Here is a 16,033-nt window from a genome sequence, read left to right on the forward strand (position 1 = left end):
GATTTTAGCCACCGGTCACAAGTCCAGGCTTCTAATTGGCTACAAATCGGGGGTTCCAGTCGACCCCCTGCCTCTCAGGATGCCAATTGCAAGTCCAGTTGGTCACCTGTACTTCTGACCAGCTGGCTGTAAGTCAGAGGTTCCTATGGCCTTCTTCTTGGGTTTAGTCGATTTGCTAGAGTATCTCAGAGAACTCAGAGGAACAGTTTGCTTCTTAGATCACCAGTTTGTTATAAAAGGATACACTGAGGAACAGCACAGGGAGAGGTTGTGGGGACAGGCACGGCTGTCCTCCCACAGTTCTCCTCCCCTTTATAACAGAACTCCTTCACAGGAGTCTCTGTCATCAGTCTCTACTTCCTCTCCTCCCATCCCCTCTTAGTTCTCTCCCAAACGGCTGTCATCCACCCCACTCCACTGTGACCGCTCTTGTCGGCCTCCTGAAGGACCCTGGAGTCTCCCAGTTCTGTGGTCCACTCTTAGTGCTCGTCCTCCCTGACATGTGGCTGCATGTGACGGAGTGCAAGGCCTCCCTTCACAGAACACATTCTTGGCTTTGGGTCCCCTCTCACTCGGGGTTTCCCTTCTGTCTTGACCACCGAGACTCACTCTTCCTCTCCTGACCGCTGAGCCCTAGAAAGCCCGGGGCCCCACTCTCTACCCCTTCCTGATCTCTCTCTCACTTAGCGATCTGATCCACTTGCCTGACTTGCGCGAAATCCGGATACATTTCCCCAGCTCAGACTTCTCCTCAGATCAAAGGCTCTCCCATATCCAGCCCCGAAGCCATTTTTGTGCCGATTAGCAAAAGCGTCCTTTTTTCTCCAGCACTCGACTGCCATCTCCTGGAAAACCTGCAGAATAAACACACACCCATCAGCTGAGGGCCGTGTGATTGGGGCCTCCTGCACCTGTGCTGTCCTCACAGTGAGCAGCAGTGTGCTCCTTCACGGGGGTGGTGGGGGGAACGGGGACAGGGAGGGGGTCACACAGGTGACGGTATCGCAGACCGAGCTGGACTCCGGATTCCCTGCCCCATCCCTTCTGCCTCTTCCTTTTGGTCTTTTCTGTTTCTGAGTTCTTCCCCTTGTTGGGGTCAAACTTGAAGTTATCCTTGACCCTTCTTCCTCCCGTCCTCCACCTTTACTCCTTCATTCAGCACATCCTGTTGGTTTTTCCTTCAAAATACACTAGGATTTAACCACGACGCACCTGTCTCATTGCTACTGCCCTGGTCCAAGCCCCATCATCTCACTTCCATTATTCCAAAACCCAGCTTCCTCCCCCGCCCCTTTTCATTTAGTTTATCAGTGTGACACTAGTTAAAAACATGGTACAGGTTTCTGGTGCATAGTCCTACACGTCATCTGTACCCTGTACTGTGTGTTCACCACCCCAAGTCAAGCCTCCGTCCATCCCCATTTATACTTCCCTCCTCCCCCCCAGCACGCTTCCCCATCCCACAACACAGCAACCATAGTTACTTATTTGAATCCTCAGTTACACCTTGTTTTCTCTCTACCCCAGCCCTTCAAGTGGTCTACCATTCACTCAAGAGTTAAAATCACAGTCTTTGAAATGGCCCTCAGCCCCCCCAGCCCCCCCCCCCCACCCAGTTCAGGCTGAACCACAGCTCAGATCACGTCTCTGACCTCCTCCTGGTATGCTCTGTGCTCCTGGAACGGTGCCCTCCACACCATTCCTCTAGCAGCCCAGGGCATGTCAGCCTCAGGTGCCCTGCCGGCTGCTCTTACATAAAGCATGGCTCGTCTCTCCTTTCCTGAGTCTTGGCTTGAATGTCACTCCATCATATCAGAGAAGCCTCCCTCAACCACAGCCTATAACAAAGTAACCCCTCTGCCCCAGCATTTGCTATCTCCTTCCTGTTTAATCTCCAGAGCACTTACTGTCTACCGCACACACACACACATTGTTTCTTAGCATTAGAATTTAAGCTTCGTGAGGCTAGACACTTATTTTTTTTTTCTCTCTGCTACATCCCCAATTTCTAAAACAGTGCTTGACTGACAAGTAGGAGCTCACTAAAGATTAGTTGAAACACATGGGCATCCCTAAATCTATCTGTGGGGGTCCTATCCTTAAAAAGACACAGGTTTGAGATGGTCCCGCACAGTTATAATCTCGTAACTGCAAGATAAAAGCATTCTCCATAGTCCAGAGATGAGATTACATCTCACTTGAAAATTGCGTTGCTTTTACAACCTTCTGGAAGGGCATGTGTTTCCTGCAGAGAAAGCAAGGAGGTGCCATCTAGTGGCAAGTTGGGTCAATACAGTGCTTGGTCAATTAAAGAGAGGACCTCATTTGCGTTACTCAAATTATCGATTAAAACATAGTCCCTGATTCAGAAGTTTAAAATTCTATGAAAGACTTATGACTTGGGACTGTCATAAGTCCTCAAGAGTGCATTTCCCACAGACTGTCTTGACCTAAAAAATACAGTTCAATTTCTTTTAAATTATGACTCATTTTTACTAATTTTTGTTTCCTGGTATTTGACATCTTTTGTTCTCTTTATTCTGACTATTGTTTTGTCCTCTACTTATCTTTGACTTCTTACATCCACATGGTACTGGCCTAGCCGTTGAGTGGTTAAATATAGGCTCTAAAAAGGGTGTTTTCATGAGTACCTCTTTGGAATTCTAAAAGTTTAAAGTAAACATAAAGAAAAAAATTTTAATGACTTATTCAGTTCTGATCCTTTTCTTTTGTTTCTTTCTTTCTTTTTTTTTTTTTTTTTTTTTTTTTTGTATTTTTCTGAAGTTGGAAACAGGGAGGCAGTCAGACAGACTCCCACATGTGCCTGACCGGAATCCACCCGGCATGCCCACCAGGGGGCGATGCTCTGCCCATCTGGGGCGTTGCTCTGTTGTAACCAGAGCCATTCTAGCTCCTGAGGCAGAGGCCACAGAGCCATCCCCAGCGCCCAGGCCAACCTTGCTCCAATGGAGCCTCGGCTGCCGGAGGGGAAGAGAGAGAGAGGAAGGAGAGGGGGAGGGGTGGAGAAGCAGATGGGTGCTTCTCCTGTGTGCCCTGGCCGGGAACCGAACCCGGGACTCCTGCACGCCAGGCCGACACTCTACCACTGAGCCAACCGGCCGGGCTCAGTTCTGATCCTTTTAAAATTGTCTCCTCCTACCTCCCCATAAGTAAACCCATGATCTCTTTGGACCACGGGGGTAGCCGTGTGAAAGAGCTTGCCAAGGGATGCCGTAACCTCAGAGACCAGCCTTCTGAGGCCGACTGAAGGCGGCTGTGCTGACTAGATCTCCCCTACTGGGCAGTGAGCTCTCGGAGTCTTAGTGTGCCACGTTTCAGAAAACACCCGTGTAAATTACATGGAGAAATGAAGATAGAAACATTCATGCCCCTGCACCCTGGCAGGAGAGACAGAAATTAAAGTCTCTGTTGGTCACACTGTTGAAAAGTTGGGTCATTGCAGTGCTTGGTAAATTAAAGTGGAGATTTCCTGGCCCACCTCTGGAGGACCTTTCCAGTCCCTGGGACCGGGCCATCTGTGTTGCTTTCAGGAGGCCAGAGCGGTGACTACATAGTCAGGCATTGCATGCTTTAAAAATCCTTGCGGCATACTAGTTGAAAACTGCTGGACTGGAAGGTTTAAGGTCTGCTTATCGTACTTAACTGCTTGTCTGAACACGAGCACAGTAGCATCCTTGGCATTTGTACTGGGTTGTAATATTTGTAAGGCAGCAACTGTGCTTGTTTGTGTCAGCTGTGTTCTCCCGTTTTGATGGTACTTTAAGAGACAGTATGTGACTTGTAATTAAAGAGACTTATTTCCCCCATAATTATGGCAAGAGTGAATGATTTTCGGTTGTATTAATTTGTCTTTTTGTAGAATATGCTGAATTTCTACATTGCAAAGGGAAAAAGTTCACAGATTTCGATGAAGTTCGCCACGAGATAGAAGCAGAAACAGACCGAGTCACTGGAATGAATAAAGGCATTTCCCCCATACCCATCAACCTGCGAGTCTATTCCCCTCATGGTAAGTAAAACAACGGAATTCCAAATTCTTGTCCTCAGAGATTTTAACTACATTCATTGACATGCGGTATTTGTATGGAAGATGGCTCGTTCTCTGAAAGAGACCTGGGCCGCTAGGATAGCGGCGGCATCCCGTCAAGAACAGTGTGGTCCAAAGAGCTCACACAGGTTTACTTATGGGGAGGCAGGAGGAGATGATTTTTAAAAAGATCAGAATTGAATAAGTCATCAGAAATTTTTTTCTTCATGTCTATTTTAAACTTTTAGAATTCCAAAGAGGTATGCCTAAAAACTTGCATTTAAAAAAATATCTTCCACCCTTGCAAAATTTTTAGTGCTGCTTGGTACCACGGTTGAGTCTTCCTTGTGGAATTTTCTAGAAGTCCCCCAACTTCTCCAGTGTGAAGAACCTCTGTTCTGACTAAAGTTTTAGCAGGTCGGATTTCAATCTGTCATCTTCTCTCCATCTCTGTTGCTTTTCGAACAGAGCCTGAGTCACCGAGTCAGGGGCCATTTCCTGCTCTCCCCAGCGGTGGTCCGGGAGACTGGCCATGTGATCCCCACGGTAACCTCGTGGCACCATGAATGGCTAGCAGCTCCCCACCAGGCTAAGCGGCTACCCCTCTGTAGATAACATGCTGCTTTGGAAGGGAAGGACAGATCTCCCCCTGATAACTTTACACCATTTGAAGGCAGTATACTGTACAAGACTGGTAGACAGCGTATGTATGAATTGTTCTGTTTTTTACTTACCACCCCTTCGTTATGAATGTGACAGCTCTCTGAGGAAACCCTCAGGCACGCAAAGCAGTGCTTTTGAAATGATGTTAGAATGACCATTTGGCACAACACAATCATATCATTATAAAAATAGCGAAAACTGGCAAAGCCACTTTGTATATTCTTAGCCTTTTGTTATACACACACGCATTGGGGTTATTCAGACGCACCATCTATATATAAAGCTGAGCTTTTATTAAATCTCCACCAAAGTGACAGGTGATTCTGCATGGTTGACATCTTTTAGCACCGAGGCTACACGTAAGGCTCTTTTTCCTTCCCCCACAGTGTTAAATCTCACCCTTATCGACCTACCTGGAATTACGAAGGTGCCCGTGGGAGACCAGCCTGCAGATATTGAGCACCAGATCAAAGAAATGATTATGCAGTTCATCACGCGGGAGAACTGTCTGATCTTGGCTGTCACCCCGGCCAACACGGACCTCGCAAACTCAGACGCCCTGAAGCTAGCTAAAGATGTTGACCCTCAAGGTGAGTGTGTGGCCCTTAGGATGAAAGGGAATTTAGTTGAAAATGTCAAGAGTTTTGAGTATATGTCAAGGTAGCAGCAATTCTCATAACTTGAATTAATTTTTAATTAAATTTGTCATTATTAATCCTGTTAGAGCTTTTGTATTGAAGATGCTGAAAGAAAAAGAACTAGGGAATAAAGCCTAAACCTGTGCAAATAAGTGTAAGATTAGCTGAGAGCCAAGAAAATAGACATTTTTAATCTTCATGAATGACTTATTTTAAAAAGGCAATAAAATATAAACTTCTGGTACAGAATTCAGACAGTCCCATAGTTACAAGAATTACCTGAATTTACTCCCAATTTAAAAAAATCTGTTCTTTCTTTATTTAAAGCAGGAAGCTTGCTTATTTATTTATTTACTTACTTATTTATTTATTTATATTAAATGAGAGGTAGGAAGGCAGAGATAGACTCCTGCATGTGCCCCGACTGGGATCCACCTGGCAAGCCACCTACTGGGCAATGCTCTGTCCATCTGGAGCCACTGCTCTGTTGCTCGGCAACTGAGCTATTTTAGTGCCTGAGGCGAGACCACAAAGGCACCCTTAGTGTCTGGGGCCAACTTGTTCAAACTGTTTGAGCCATGGCTGTGGGAGGGAAAGAGAGAGAGAACAGAGGGAGAGAGAAAGAGAAAGGGAAAGAGTGGAGAAGCAGGTGGTTGCTTCTCCTGGGTGCCCTGACCAGGAATCAAACCTGGGACTTCCACATGCTGGGCTGACGTTCTACTGCAGAGCCAACCAGCCAGGGCCGCAGGAAGTTTTTTTAATGCATGAAAGATATTTAGCTTATAATTACTTAGCATCAATATGTATTATAGAAGCAGGGATTTATCTGTTTTTGACATTTCAGAATCCAGATAAGTCCCTGTTTATGCTGATGATCTGATTTTTTTCTTTCTCTGAGCTGAGTAATAACAGTTTATCCTCAGAGAGCCCAGTGATGGGTCCTTGTGTGTATCTGTTTAAAATAATTATGGAAGTGTGCTCAGTGATGTATCTGGTCAGTATGGAGATGCATGGTCTCCAATTCCAGGGATTCTTCATTTTTGATCATTAATTGTTCCCATTTTTTTCTCTTCTCCTTATCTAGAATTCTTATTAGCGTGTTAGAACTCCTGGATTAATCCCCCCACACCTTTTTAAAATCATCTATTCCACCATCCTTTTGTTCTACTTTTTGCAGGATTTGCCCAACCTTATCTTTAGCTCCTCCGATAAAATTTTTCACTTGTGATTTCATTTAATACATTCCAACAGCATTTTCCTATTTTGTGTTATCTTTATTTTTTTTTCCAATACACTCAGCTCTTGGTTTTTTGTGCAACGTCCTCTCTAAATATTTTAAGGAGAGCTTTTTGAGGTTTCCTTTTGCAATCTCCAGCGTCTCTGAGTCCTTTTTCTCTGGCTGGGTGTTTTGATCATTGTCTTGGATCTCAGAGACTTTTTCTTTTTCTTTTTCTTTTTCTTTTTTTTTTTTTTTTTGTATTTTTCTGAAGCTAGAAACGAGGAGAGACAGTCAGACAGACTCCCGCATGCGCCCGACCGATATCCACCCGGCATGCCCACCAGGGGGCGACACTCTGCCCACCAGGGGGCGATGCTCTGCCCCTCCGGGGCGTCGCTCTGCCGCGACCAGAGCCACTCTAGCGCCTGGGGCAGAGGCCAAGGAGCCATCCCCAGCACCCGGGCCATCCTTGCTCCAATGGAGCCTTGGCTGCGGGAGGGGAAGAGAGAGACAGAGAGGAAGGAAGGGGTGGGGGTGGAGAAGCAAATGGGCGCTTCTCCTATGTGCCCTGGCCGGGAATTGAACCCGGGTCCCCCACACGCCAGGCCGACGCTCTACCGCTGAGCCAACCGGCCAGGGCTCAGAGACTTTTTCTCAAGGTAGGCCATCTCTGGCTGCTTGTTCAGGTGCGGGAGCAGAGCAGTAAGGAGCTGTGAGCAGCTCTGTGTGTGCACAAGCGGGACGTGTGGACTTACACCAGGGTGGTCGGTTGGCTGCTAGATTTCCCTGTGATTACGGGGTTCTGGGTATTCAAGGCTACTTACTGCAGAGCTGAGGAGAGGGGGATGGGAATGGGGTGAGATCAGACACCACAAAACTCACTGTACTTACTGAGATGCAGCCGTTCTTGTTGAATAAATGTTTCAGTTTGCTGTAAGCCTGTGATTAATTTTCAGTTTTGCAAAAGTGAATCTTGACCATTTTCGCCCATGTTGTGTTCTTCCCGCTTTTCTGGAGGAATGGCTTTTTTTTAGAGGTTCTCATTCCCTTATTTCTCTGTGTGTGTGTGTGTGTGTGTGTGTGTGTGTGTGTATGACAGAGACAGAGAGAGAGACAGAGAGAGGGACAGATTGGGACATACAGGAAGGGAGAAAGATGAGAAGCATCAATTCTTCATTGCGGCTCCTTAGTTATTCATTTATTGATTTCTCATATGTGCCTTGACCATGGGCCACAGCAGACCAAGTGATCCCTTGCTCAAGCCAGCGACCTTGGGCTCAAGCTGGTGAGCCTTGCTCAAACCAGATGAGCCCATGCTCAAGCCGGTGACCTTGGGGTTTTGAACCTGGGTCCTCCGTGTCCCAGTCCAACGCTCTGTCCACTGTGCCACCACCTGGTCAGGTTCTTTCCCCCATTTCTTTTTTTTTTTTTTAAGATTTTATTTATTTATTTTAGAGAAGAGGGGAGAGAGGGAGGGGAGGAGCAGGAAGCTTCAACTCCCATATGTGCCTTGACTGGGCAAGCCCAGGGTTTCGAACAGGCGACCTCAGCGTTCCAGGTCGATGCTTTATCCACTGCGCCACCACAGGTCTCTTTCCCCCATTTCTAATGGCTCCATTTCGTAACTGATCTTAGGTAACTTTAATAATCAGGAAATTTTCATGTAAGAGACATTTGGATTGGGACATGAGGGAAGTCTGGTCGTGACATCTGTCACGCTATAGGTCTTCATGATTGACCTGGTGGCTGTGCAGGGGGCCTATTATCACTACTTTATGTCCACCTTTCCTGAAGTTTTGCCCTTGCCTAGTAAGGATGACCCGTTTCGGTACTAGGGGACCATTTTTACTCCAGGTATCCGAATTATAATCTGATCCACCAGCGTGCATAACTAGGTAGTTTTCTGAGAGGTGGTCTATTTTAGGCAGTAGCTACTTCATACTAAATTAGGGCCATTTTCGCCTAAGTAGGACTTGAGTGTATTTTAATATATACTTAGGAAGGAAGTTTATGTTGATAGATTAGTATTAAATTATTTGTTGAGTAATAATCAAAATGAAAGCTTTTACAAAATAAATATTACCGTAATGCTGGAAAACGTGCATTAGATATTAAAGTAACTTTCACGATGAATTATTCTCCTGGTATATTCCAATGTCACAAATTTGTGGCTATTCTAAGCTCAGCCTCACCTGTTGCAGCATTTGTGAAAAAAGTTTTACTGACTAAATGAGCATTTTTAGTACAACTTCAAGGGGAGTGGCTATCTGGTTTAAAGGTCAAGCTCCTAGTCGTCAGAATGATATAAAGTTTTACATGTGTTTTCCCCGTAGACCGGTCTTGACTTTTCAAAGTGCTCTTATGGCCTGACCAGGCAGTGGCACAATGGATGGAGCATTGGACCGGGATGCGGAGAATTCAGGTTCGAGATCCTGAGGTCGCCAGCTTGAGCGCGGGCTCATCTGGTTTGAGCAAAAGGCTCACCAGGTTGGACCCAAGGTTGCTGGCTCGAGCAGGGGGTTACTAGGTCTGCTATAGCCCCATGGTCAAGGCACATATGAGAAAGCAATCAATGAACAACTAAGGTGTCGCAACGAAAAACTAATGATTGATGTTCCTCATCTCTCTCCGTTCCTGTCCGTCTGTTCCTATCTGTTCCTCTCTCTCTGACTCTCTCTCTGCCTTTGTATAAAAAAAAACAAACAAAAAAACCAAAGTGCTCTTATGTACTGTGGTTTTTGTTTCACTGGGATAAGGTGAGGTTGGTTGGTGGGAGGTCCTGTTTTGGGTCGAGGAGTTTATCTAGGGGATGTTCACCGTGTAGAATGACGTGCCTCTGACTACACGGTGCATCTGTGCTTGCCCCACTGCCCTCGTCAAGTGCTCTTGGGACTTCCTCAGATGATGCCTCAATTAATTGGTTTATTAAATGCTGTAGATCAAAGACCACAGGGTTTGGAAGCAGATATTTCACTTCCTGTTTGTATGTCCTTGGGCAAGTTAGTTAACCTTTTGAACCTTATTACCTCATCTCTAAAATGAAACTGAGATTGTAGTAAACCTTATCTCAAAAGCTCATTCTGATTATTGAATAAGATAAGTGTATTTGGGTGGAAGGAAGGGTGTAAAGAGGGACAAACAAGGTGACAGAAAATGATTTGACTTTGGGTGATAAGTGTACAATATAATCAACAGTTCAAAGGCTATAGGAATGTTTACTTGAAACCTATGTACTCTTATTGATCAGTGTCACTCTGTTAAAGTTAATTTTCTAAATAAAATTTTAAAAAAAGATAAATATATAGGTAGAGGTCATTCGTACTCCTCAGGGTGAATCACGTGCTAGCACTTACCGTTCTTCTGGAAAGGCTCAGAGGACACTCCTTTGTGATTTTATTCATGGTCCATAGGGAAGAGTGGTGACAAACCTGTCAGAACGATCAGTAGCCTTCTGTAATCCAAACTGCCGTTTACACTGATATGAGTTCATGAGGCTTGGGAACATTTAGAATTATAATAGAATTATTTTGAATATTTGAATAATGTATCATAAAAATAAAAACAATTTCAGGTTCATCTGTAAAATGGCTTGTTTAACTGCTGGTGAAAGAGGACCTTCCCTGTGCCGGGGCGAGGGTCGGGTGGGAGGGTTTGTCCTTGCTTGGCTTGATGTCTTTAAGGCATCATGCCAGCGCAGCCACTCAGAGATGCCGAGTAGCCGGGCCAGAGCAGGATTCCCAGCCCAGGGTCACCATGGAGACCACATCATTTCCTCTCAGGAGCACCTCCTCTGCTGGTTAAAATTTCTACTCACATACATTCAGATTCCAGTTGCTACCCTTGTTAGTTAGTTCACCAATTTGTCATCCAGCCGACATTTATGAAGTATCTGGTGAACCAGGCAAAGTGTCCGTGGTCAGGAGTGTGACTTCTACATGCTGGACCACTTAATAAGATGCTCGTGTACATGTTTCTGGTTGTTTCCGTGCCTCTCCGCTTTTCCAAATAAGCTCTTTGTTTGCATGCTGTCTTCTCTTGTGCATGTGAGGTCACAGAAGTCCCTGGAGAGAGGTCTGACAGAGCATCTCTGTGATGAGATGAATATTTTACTGTTTCAGGGGACATGGTCTGGCTCACAGCATGTATGAATTCAAGTGAAATGAGTTGTGTGATCACACTCTTTGTTGGATGTTGTAACCACCAGTGTCCTGTTAGGCAGGTGGCATTGCCTAGTCTTGCAGCAGAGCAGCTGAGAGGCTCTGGAACTTGCTTTCAGTTCATGGGATGTTAAGTGGCAGAAGCAAGATCTGAGCTCGCACATCTCTGCTCCCAGTAGGTCCCGTTTTGTATCAGACGGCCTTCTCATACCAAATGTTTCTTAAACATTTTTTTTAAAGGACTAATTGTAAACACACATTAGAGCGGAACCTGTTTGATGAAGTTTCATGTGACTAAATGTGGCAAAACATTGTGCAAGTTTTGTGGAATTAGGTTTTGCCCTGTGGTTTCCTTTGTGAGGCAGAGGTTTGTCAGACTGTGTCTGCATCTCATCTCTGCGTGAGAAACAGGCCCCTGGACAAACTTAAAGACTGAGTTTCCAGAGTGAATATTGTAAGTGCTGGACAAAGAATCGATTTGGAAGGGTTTGTGTTTACTGTCTACGTAAACACTTCTTCATAATTTCCTAAAAAGCACTCAGTGAAAATGGTCTTCAACTGATTTAATGGGATTTCACGTTGTTGTTTTTTTAAATCACTTTTTAATATGGCCAGGTTACTTTCACTTTTAAAAGGTCATTTTAGTTGTTTGTTCATTTCTCCAACAAACAGTTAATGAGCAAGTACAATGTGGCAGGCACCATTCTGCGCATAATGAGCACAGTGGTGAGCAGGACACAGGCTTGGCCTTGCGGAGCTCCCCTTCTCATGGGGGCCACAGACAGGTGACAGATAAACGATCACTGCGGTGCCAGGTTTGTGGACTGTCAGGTAGCGACCGAGAACTAACTCTGGATAAAGGAAGAAGGTGACTGGGAATGCACTTCTGGACAGTTGGTCCGCGGAAGCGTCGTCTGAGCAAATTGCGAACGGAGGAAAGGTGGAACCTTCCAGGCAGAGGGGACAGCAAGCACAAAGGACCGGGAGTGCGGGCTTGGCATGTCAGAGGACGGCAAGGGGGCCATTGAGAATGGAGCTCGGAGAGAGAGGGGAGGTGGAACAGGTTTTGCCATCAGAGAGGTGGGCCGGCCCCCGAGCCTGTGGCATCTTATGGGCTATGACAAAGGCTGTAGTTTGTTCAAAGTGTGACGAGCAGCCCCTGAAGGTACTGAGTGCAGAGAGAGAAGATCTGACTTATGTTTTTATGGTTCAGTGGTTCAGCCTGCCCGCTGTGAGAAGAAACGACTAGAAGAGGGGCCTCCATGGAAACAGGGAGTGCAGTCAGGTTGTTCCTGCAGAGAGGTCCCGCGGGGCAGGAGCTGGCGCGACCTGGCATCAGTGAGGACGGCCCGGAGGGGAGAGCTGGTGCGGGCTGGCATCAGCGAGGATGGCCCGGAGGGGAGAGCTGGTGCGGGCTGGCGTCAGCGAGGACGCCCGGAGGGGAGAGCTGGTGCGGGCTGACAGCAGCGAGGAAGGACGGCCCAGAGGGGAGAGCTGGTGCGGGCTGGCGTCAGCGAGGACGGCCCGGAGGGGAGAGCTGGCGCGGGCTGGCGTCAGCGAGGACGGCCCGGAGGGGAGAGCTGGCGCGGGCTGGCGTCAGCGAGGACGGCCCGGAGGGGAGAGCTGGCGCGGGCTGGCGTCAGCGAGGATGGCCCGGAGGGGAGAGCTGGCGCGGGCTGGCGTCAGCGAGGACGGCCCGGAGGGGAGAGCTGGTGCGGGCTGACAGCAGCGAGGACGGCCCGGAGGGAAGAGCTGGTGCGGGCTGACAGCAGCGAGGACGGCCCGGAGGGAAGAGCTGGTGCGGGCTGACAGCAGCGAGGAAGGACGGCCCAGAGGGGAGAGCTGGTGCGGGCTGGCGTCAGCGAGGATGGCCCGGAGGGGAGAGCTGGCGCGGGCTGGCGTCAGCGAGGACGGCCCGGAGGGAAGAGCTGGTGCGGGCTGGCGTCAGCGAGGACGGCCCGGAGGGGAGAGCTGGTGCGGGCTGGCGTCAGCGAGGACGGCCCGGAGGGGAGAGCTGGTGCGGGCTGACAGCAGCGAGGAAGGACGGCCCGGAGGGGAGAGCTGGCGCGGGCTGGCGTCAGCGAGGACGGCCCGGAGGGAAGAGCTGGTGCGGGCTGGCGTCAGCGAGGACGGCCCGGAGGGGAGAGCTGGTGCGGGCTGACAGCAGCGAGGACGGCCCGGAGGGGAGAGCTGGTGCGGGCTGACAGCAGCGAGGACGGCCCGGAGGGGAGAGCTGGTGCGGGCTGACGTCAGCGAGGACGGCCCGGAGGGAAGAGCTGGTGCGGGCTGACAGCAGCGAGGACGGCCCGGAGGGGAGAGCTGGTGCGGGCTGACAGCAGCGAGGACGGCCCGGAGGGGAGAGCTGGTGCGGGCTGACGTCAGCGAGGACGGCCCGGAGGGAAGAGCTGGTGCGGGCTGACAGCAGCGAGGACGGCCCGGAGGGGAGAGCTGGCGCGGGCTGGCGTCAGCGAGGACGGCCCGGAGGGAAGAGCTGGTGCGGGCTGGCGTCAGCGAGGACGGCCCGGAGGGGAGAGCTGGTGCGGGCTGACAGCAGCGAGGACGGCCCGGAGGGGAGAGCTGGTGCGGGCTGGCGTCAGCGAGGACGGCCCGGAGGGGAGAGCTGGTGCGGGCTGGCGTCAGCGAGGACGCCCGGAGGGGAGAGCTGGTGCGGGCTGGAGTCAGCGAGGACGCCCGGAGGGGAGAGCTGGTGCGGGCTGGCATCAGCGAGGACGGCCCGGAGGGGAGAGCTGGTGCGGGCTGGCATCAGCGAGGACGCCCGGAGGGGAGAGCTGGTGCGGGCTGGCGTCAGCGAGGACGGCCCTGAGGGGAGAGCTGGTGCGGGCTGACAGCAGCGAGGACGGCCCGGAGGGGAGAGCTGGTGCGGGCTGGCGTCAGCGAGGACCGGCCGGAGGGAAAAGGGAGTCAGCATCAAGAAGCGTGTTGGAAGCAGCCGGGCAGTGCACTCGCGTGTGCAGCGAGTAAAGGCAGGAAGTCAGGGTGACTGCAGAGTGTCAGTGGGAGGAGCCGCCTACATGGTAATGCCAGTCACTGCGTTTGGGACTGTTAGGAAGGGGATGTATCTGGGAGGGTGAAGAGCTGTTTCGGCAATGTAAAATTTGAGATGCTTATTAGTAGTGACGTTACAGACTGGAGGGGGAGGCAGAGTTTTGAGCTGGGGTTGTGAATCTGGGAGATACCAGCCTAGAGGTGGGGTAGTGAGTGGAGTGGCATTCCCCAAAAGAATGTGTCTAAGGCCTAAGTGTCCCCTGCTCCCATCCCTGTCACTGTGTTCTGAATTGGAGATCGGGTCTTTGCAGATGGAACTAAGAACCTTGACGTGAGATCCTCCTGGATTCAGGGTGGCCCTGTATCTAAGGGCCAGTCTCTGTTAGAGATAAGAGAGGGAGATTTGAGGGAGATAGACACAGGGAAGGCTATGTGACATGCTGACAGACATTGGAGCTGGGCTGCCACAGCCAAAGAGCTCCGGGGTCACCAGAAGCTGGGAGAGGCAAGGAGGGACCCTCCTCTAGAGCCTTGGAGGGCACGACGGTGACACTGCTGACACTTTGTTTCAGACTTCTGGCTTCCAGGATGATGAGAAAACAAGTGCCTGTTGTTTTACGCCACAGGTCGGAGGTAAGGTGTTGGGACAGCTAACTCAGATAGTATCTAACTCCTTGAGACGGATTGAGTTGTGATCATGTAGGAGATGGATGAAAACAGAGATGCGGAGGGGGGCCTGGGAAGTGGCCCTGGCTGGGGGAAGGAGGAGAAGTGGAGGGGACTGAAGAGTGGCGGAGAGCCGAGCCGTGTCCCAGAAGCCCATGGGGAAGAGAGGGTGTCAGGGAGGTCATTGTGATCAGCCGTGTCAGGTGCTGCCCAGAGATCAAGGAGGGTGACTGGGTAGGCCGAGTCCAAGTCTTCGGCTCAGACACGTGAGCAAGTCCAGCGACATGCCAAGGAGTGGCGTGCAGGCGTTGGTAACTATAGAGTTTGAGGTTGTTGCCCGTACGCCATGAGGAGGTGGTGCCCCCAGCCTAATGGCTTGAAAGGCGCTGTGGCTGTCATTTGTGCTTTCCTGGCTTGGCCGTCTGCCCAGTCCTCACAGGCTGCATTCGCCTCCACACAGCGAGGCGCGGGGAAGCAGCATCCATCGGTCCCTTGTGTTCTTAGCCCATGAATTCTTTCCGCTCCTGGCTGAAACGTTCGGGAAGAAACTAGCAAAGCAGCCTGGCACTTGGTCTAAGTCATCATGACCTCCGATATTTGTATCGAAACCAGACCATTATGTTCCCATCTACTGGAGATGAGGGTAGAAAATTGACTCTTGGGTTTGGCACATGGACGCCATTGGCGGCCTTGATAAGAAGGGGTTGGTAGCAAAGCCTTTTTAGAGGAGGTTCAAAGGAGGCTTGGATGTAAGGGAGCGGAGACAGAATATAGACTGAAGCTCTTCCAGGTTTCACCACCGAGATAAACAGATCAATGGGACACTCGGTAGTATGAGATCAAGAGAATATTTTTGAAAGATGGGAGACATGATAGCATGTTTGTGTGTTGATAAGAATGACCCCAGGGAGAGAGAAAATCGGTGATGAAGGACGGGGGGATAAATGTAGGAGAAGCAGGATAAAGACTGCATAAATAAATGAGAAAAATCCTTGATTAAGGAGAGGGGACTATGATGTAGGGCAGAGGTCCCCAAACTACGGCCTGCGGGCCGCATGCAGCCCCCCTGAGGTCATTTATCCGGCCCCCTCCGCACTTCCGGAAGGGGCACCTCTTTCATTGGTGGTCAGTGAGAGGAGCATAGTTCCCATTGAAATACTGGTCAGTTTGTTTATTTAAATTTACTTGCTCTTTATTTTAAATATTGTATTTGTTCCCATTTTGTTTTTCTACTTTAAAATAAGATATGTGCAGTGTGCATAGGGATTTGTTCATAGTTTTTTTATAGTCCGGCCCTCCAACAGTCTGAGGGACAGTGAACTGGCCCCCTGTGTAAAAAGTTTGGGGACCCCTGATGTAGGGCATCTGTGGGTGTCCTTGCTGTACACCAGAGAGGGTTGGATTGGATTGGACTGGATTGTTTTTCCATTTGAACAGTAGGGAAAGCAGAGATTATGGATACAGATAAAGTTAGTTGGTTAGTTAGATTGATTAGTGAGAAGATAGCTTTTATTATATTGGGCTTATTTATGATGCTGTAATGGCCACCTGTCCTGATAGGCTCTAATGGTCGTATAATAGAGATCCCCGTTTACACAGCTCTTCATCATAGCGAGAAGTGACACTAACACCCGTG

General features: G+C 49.3%; 1 protein-coding gene across 4 annotated transcripts in view; it reads left to right on the forward strand.

Annotated features, from left to right (window-relative positions):
- DNM3 (dynamin 3) overlaps positions 1-16,033 on the forward strand; it is a 457,675-nt gene that overhangs the window by 92,378 nt on the left and 349,264 nt on the right. For all 4 annotated transcript variants that reach the window (XM_066371511.1, XM_066371509.1, XM_066371510.1 and 1 more), the window contains exons 3-4: positions 3,881-4,030; positions 5,098-5,301. In XM_066371511.1, the coding sequence (XP_066227608.1) occupies positions 3,881-4,030; positions 5,098-5,301 (354 nt within the window). The remainder of the gene's footprint in view (positions 1-3,880; positions 4,031-5,097; positions 5,302-16,033) is intronic.

Source organism: Saccopteryx leptura, chromosome 2 (assembly GCF_036850995.1).
Source record: "Saccopteryx leptura isolate mSacLep1 chromosome 2, mSacLep1_pri_phased_curated, whole genome shotgun sequence".
NCBI classification, from domain to species: Eukaryota; Metazoa; Chordata; class Mammalia; order Chiroptera; family Emballonuridae; genus Saccopteryx; species Saccopteryx leptura.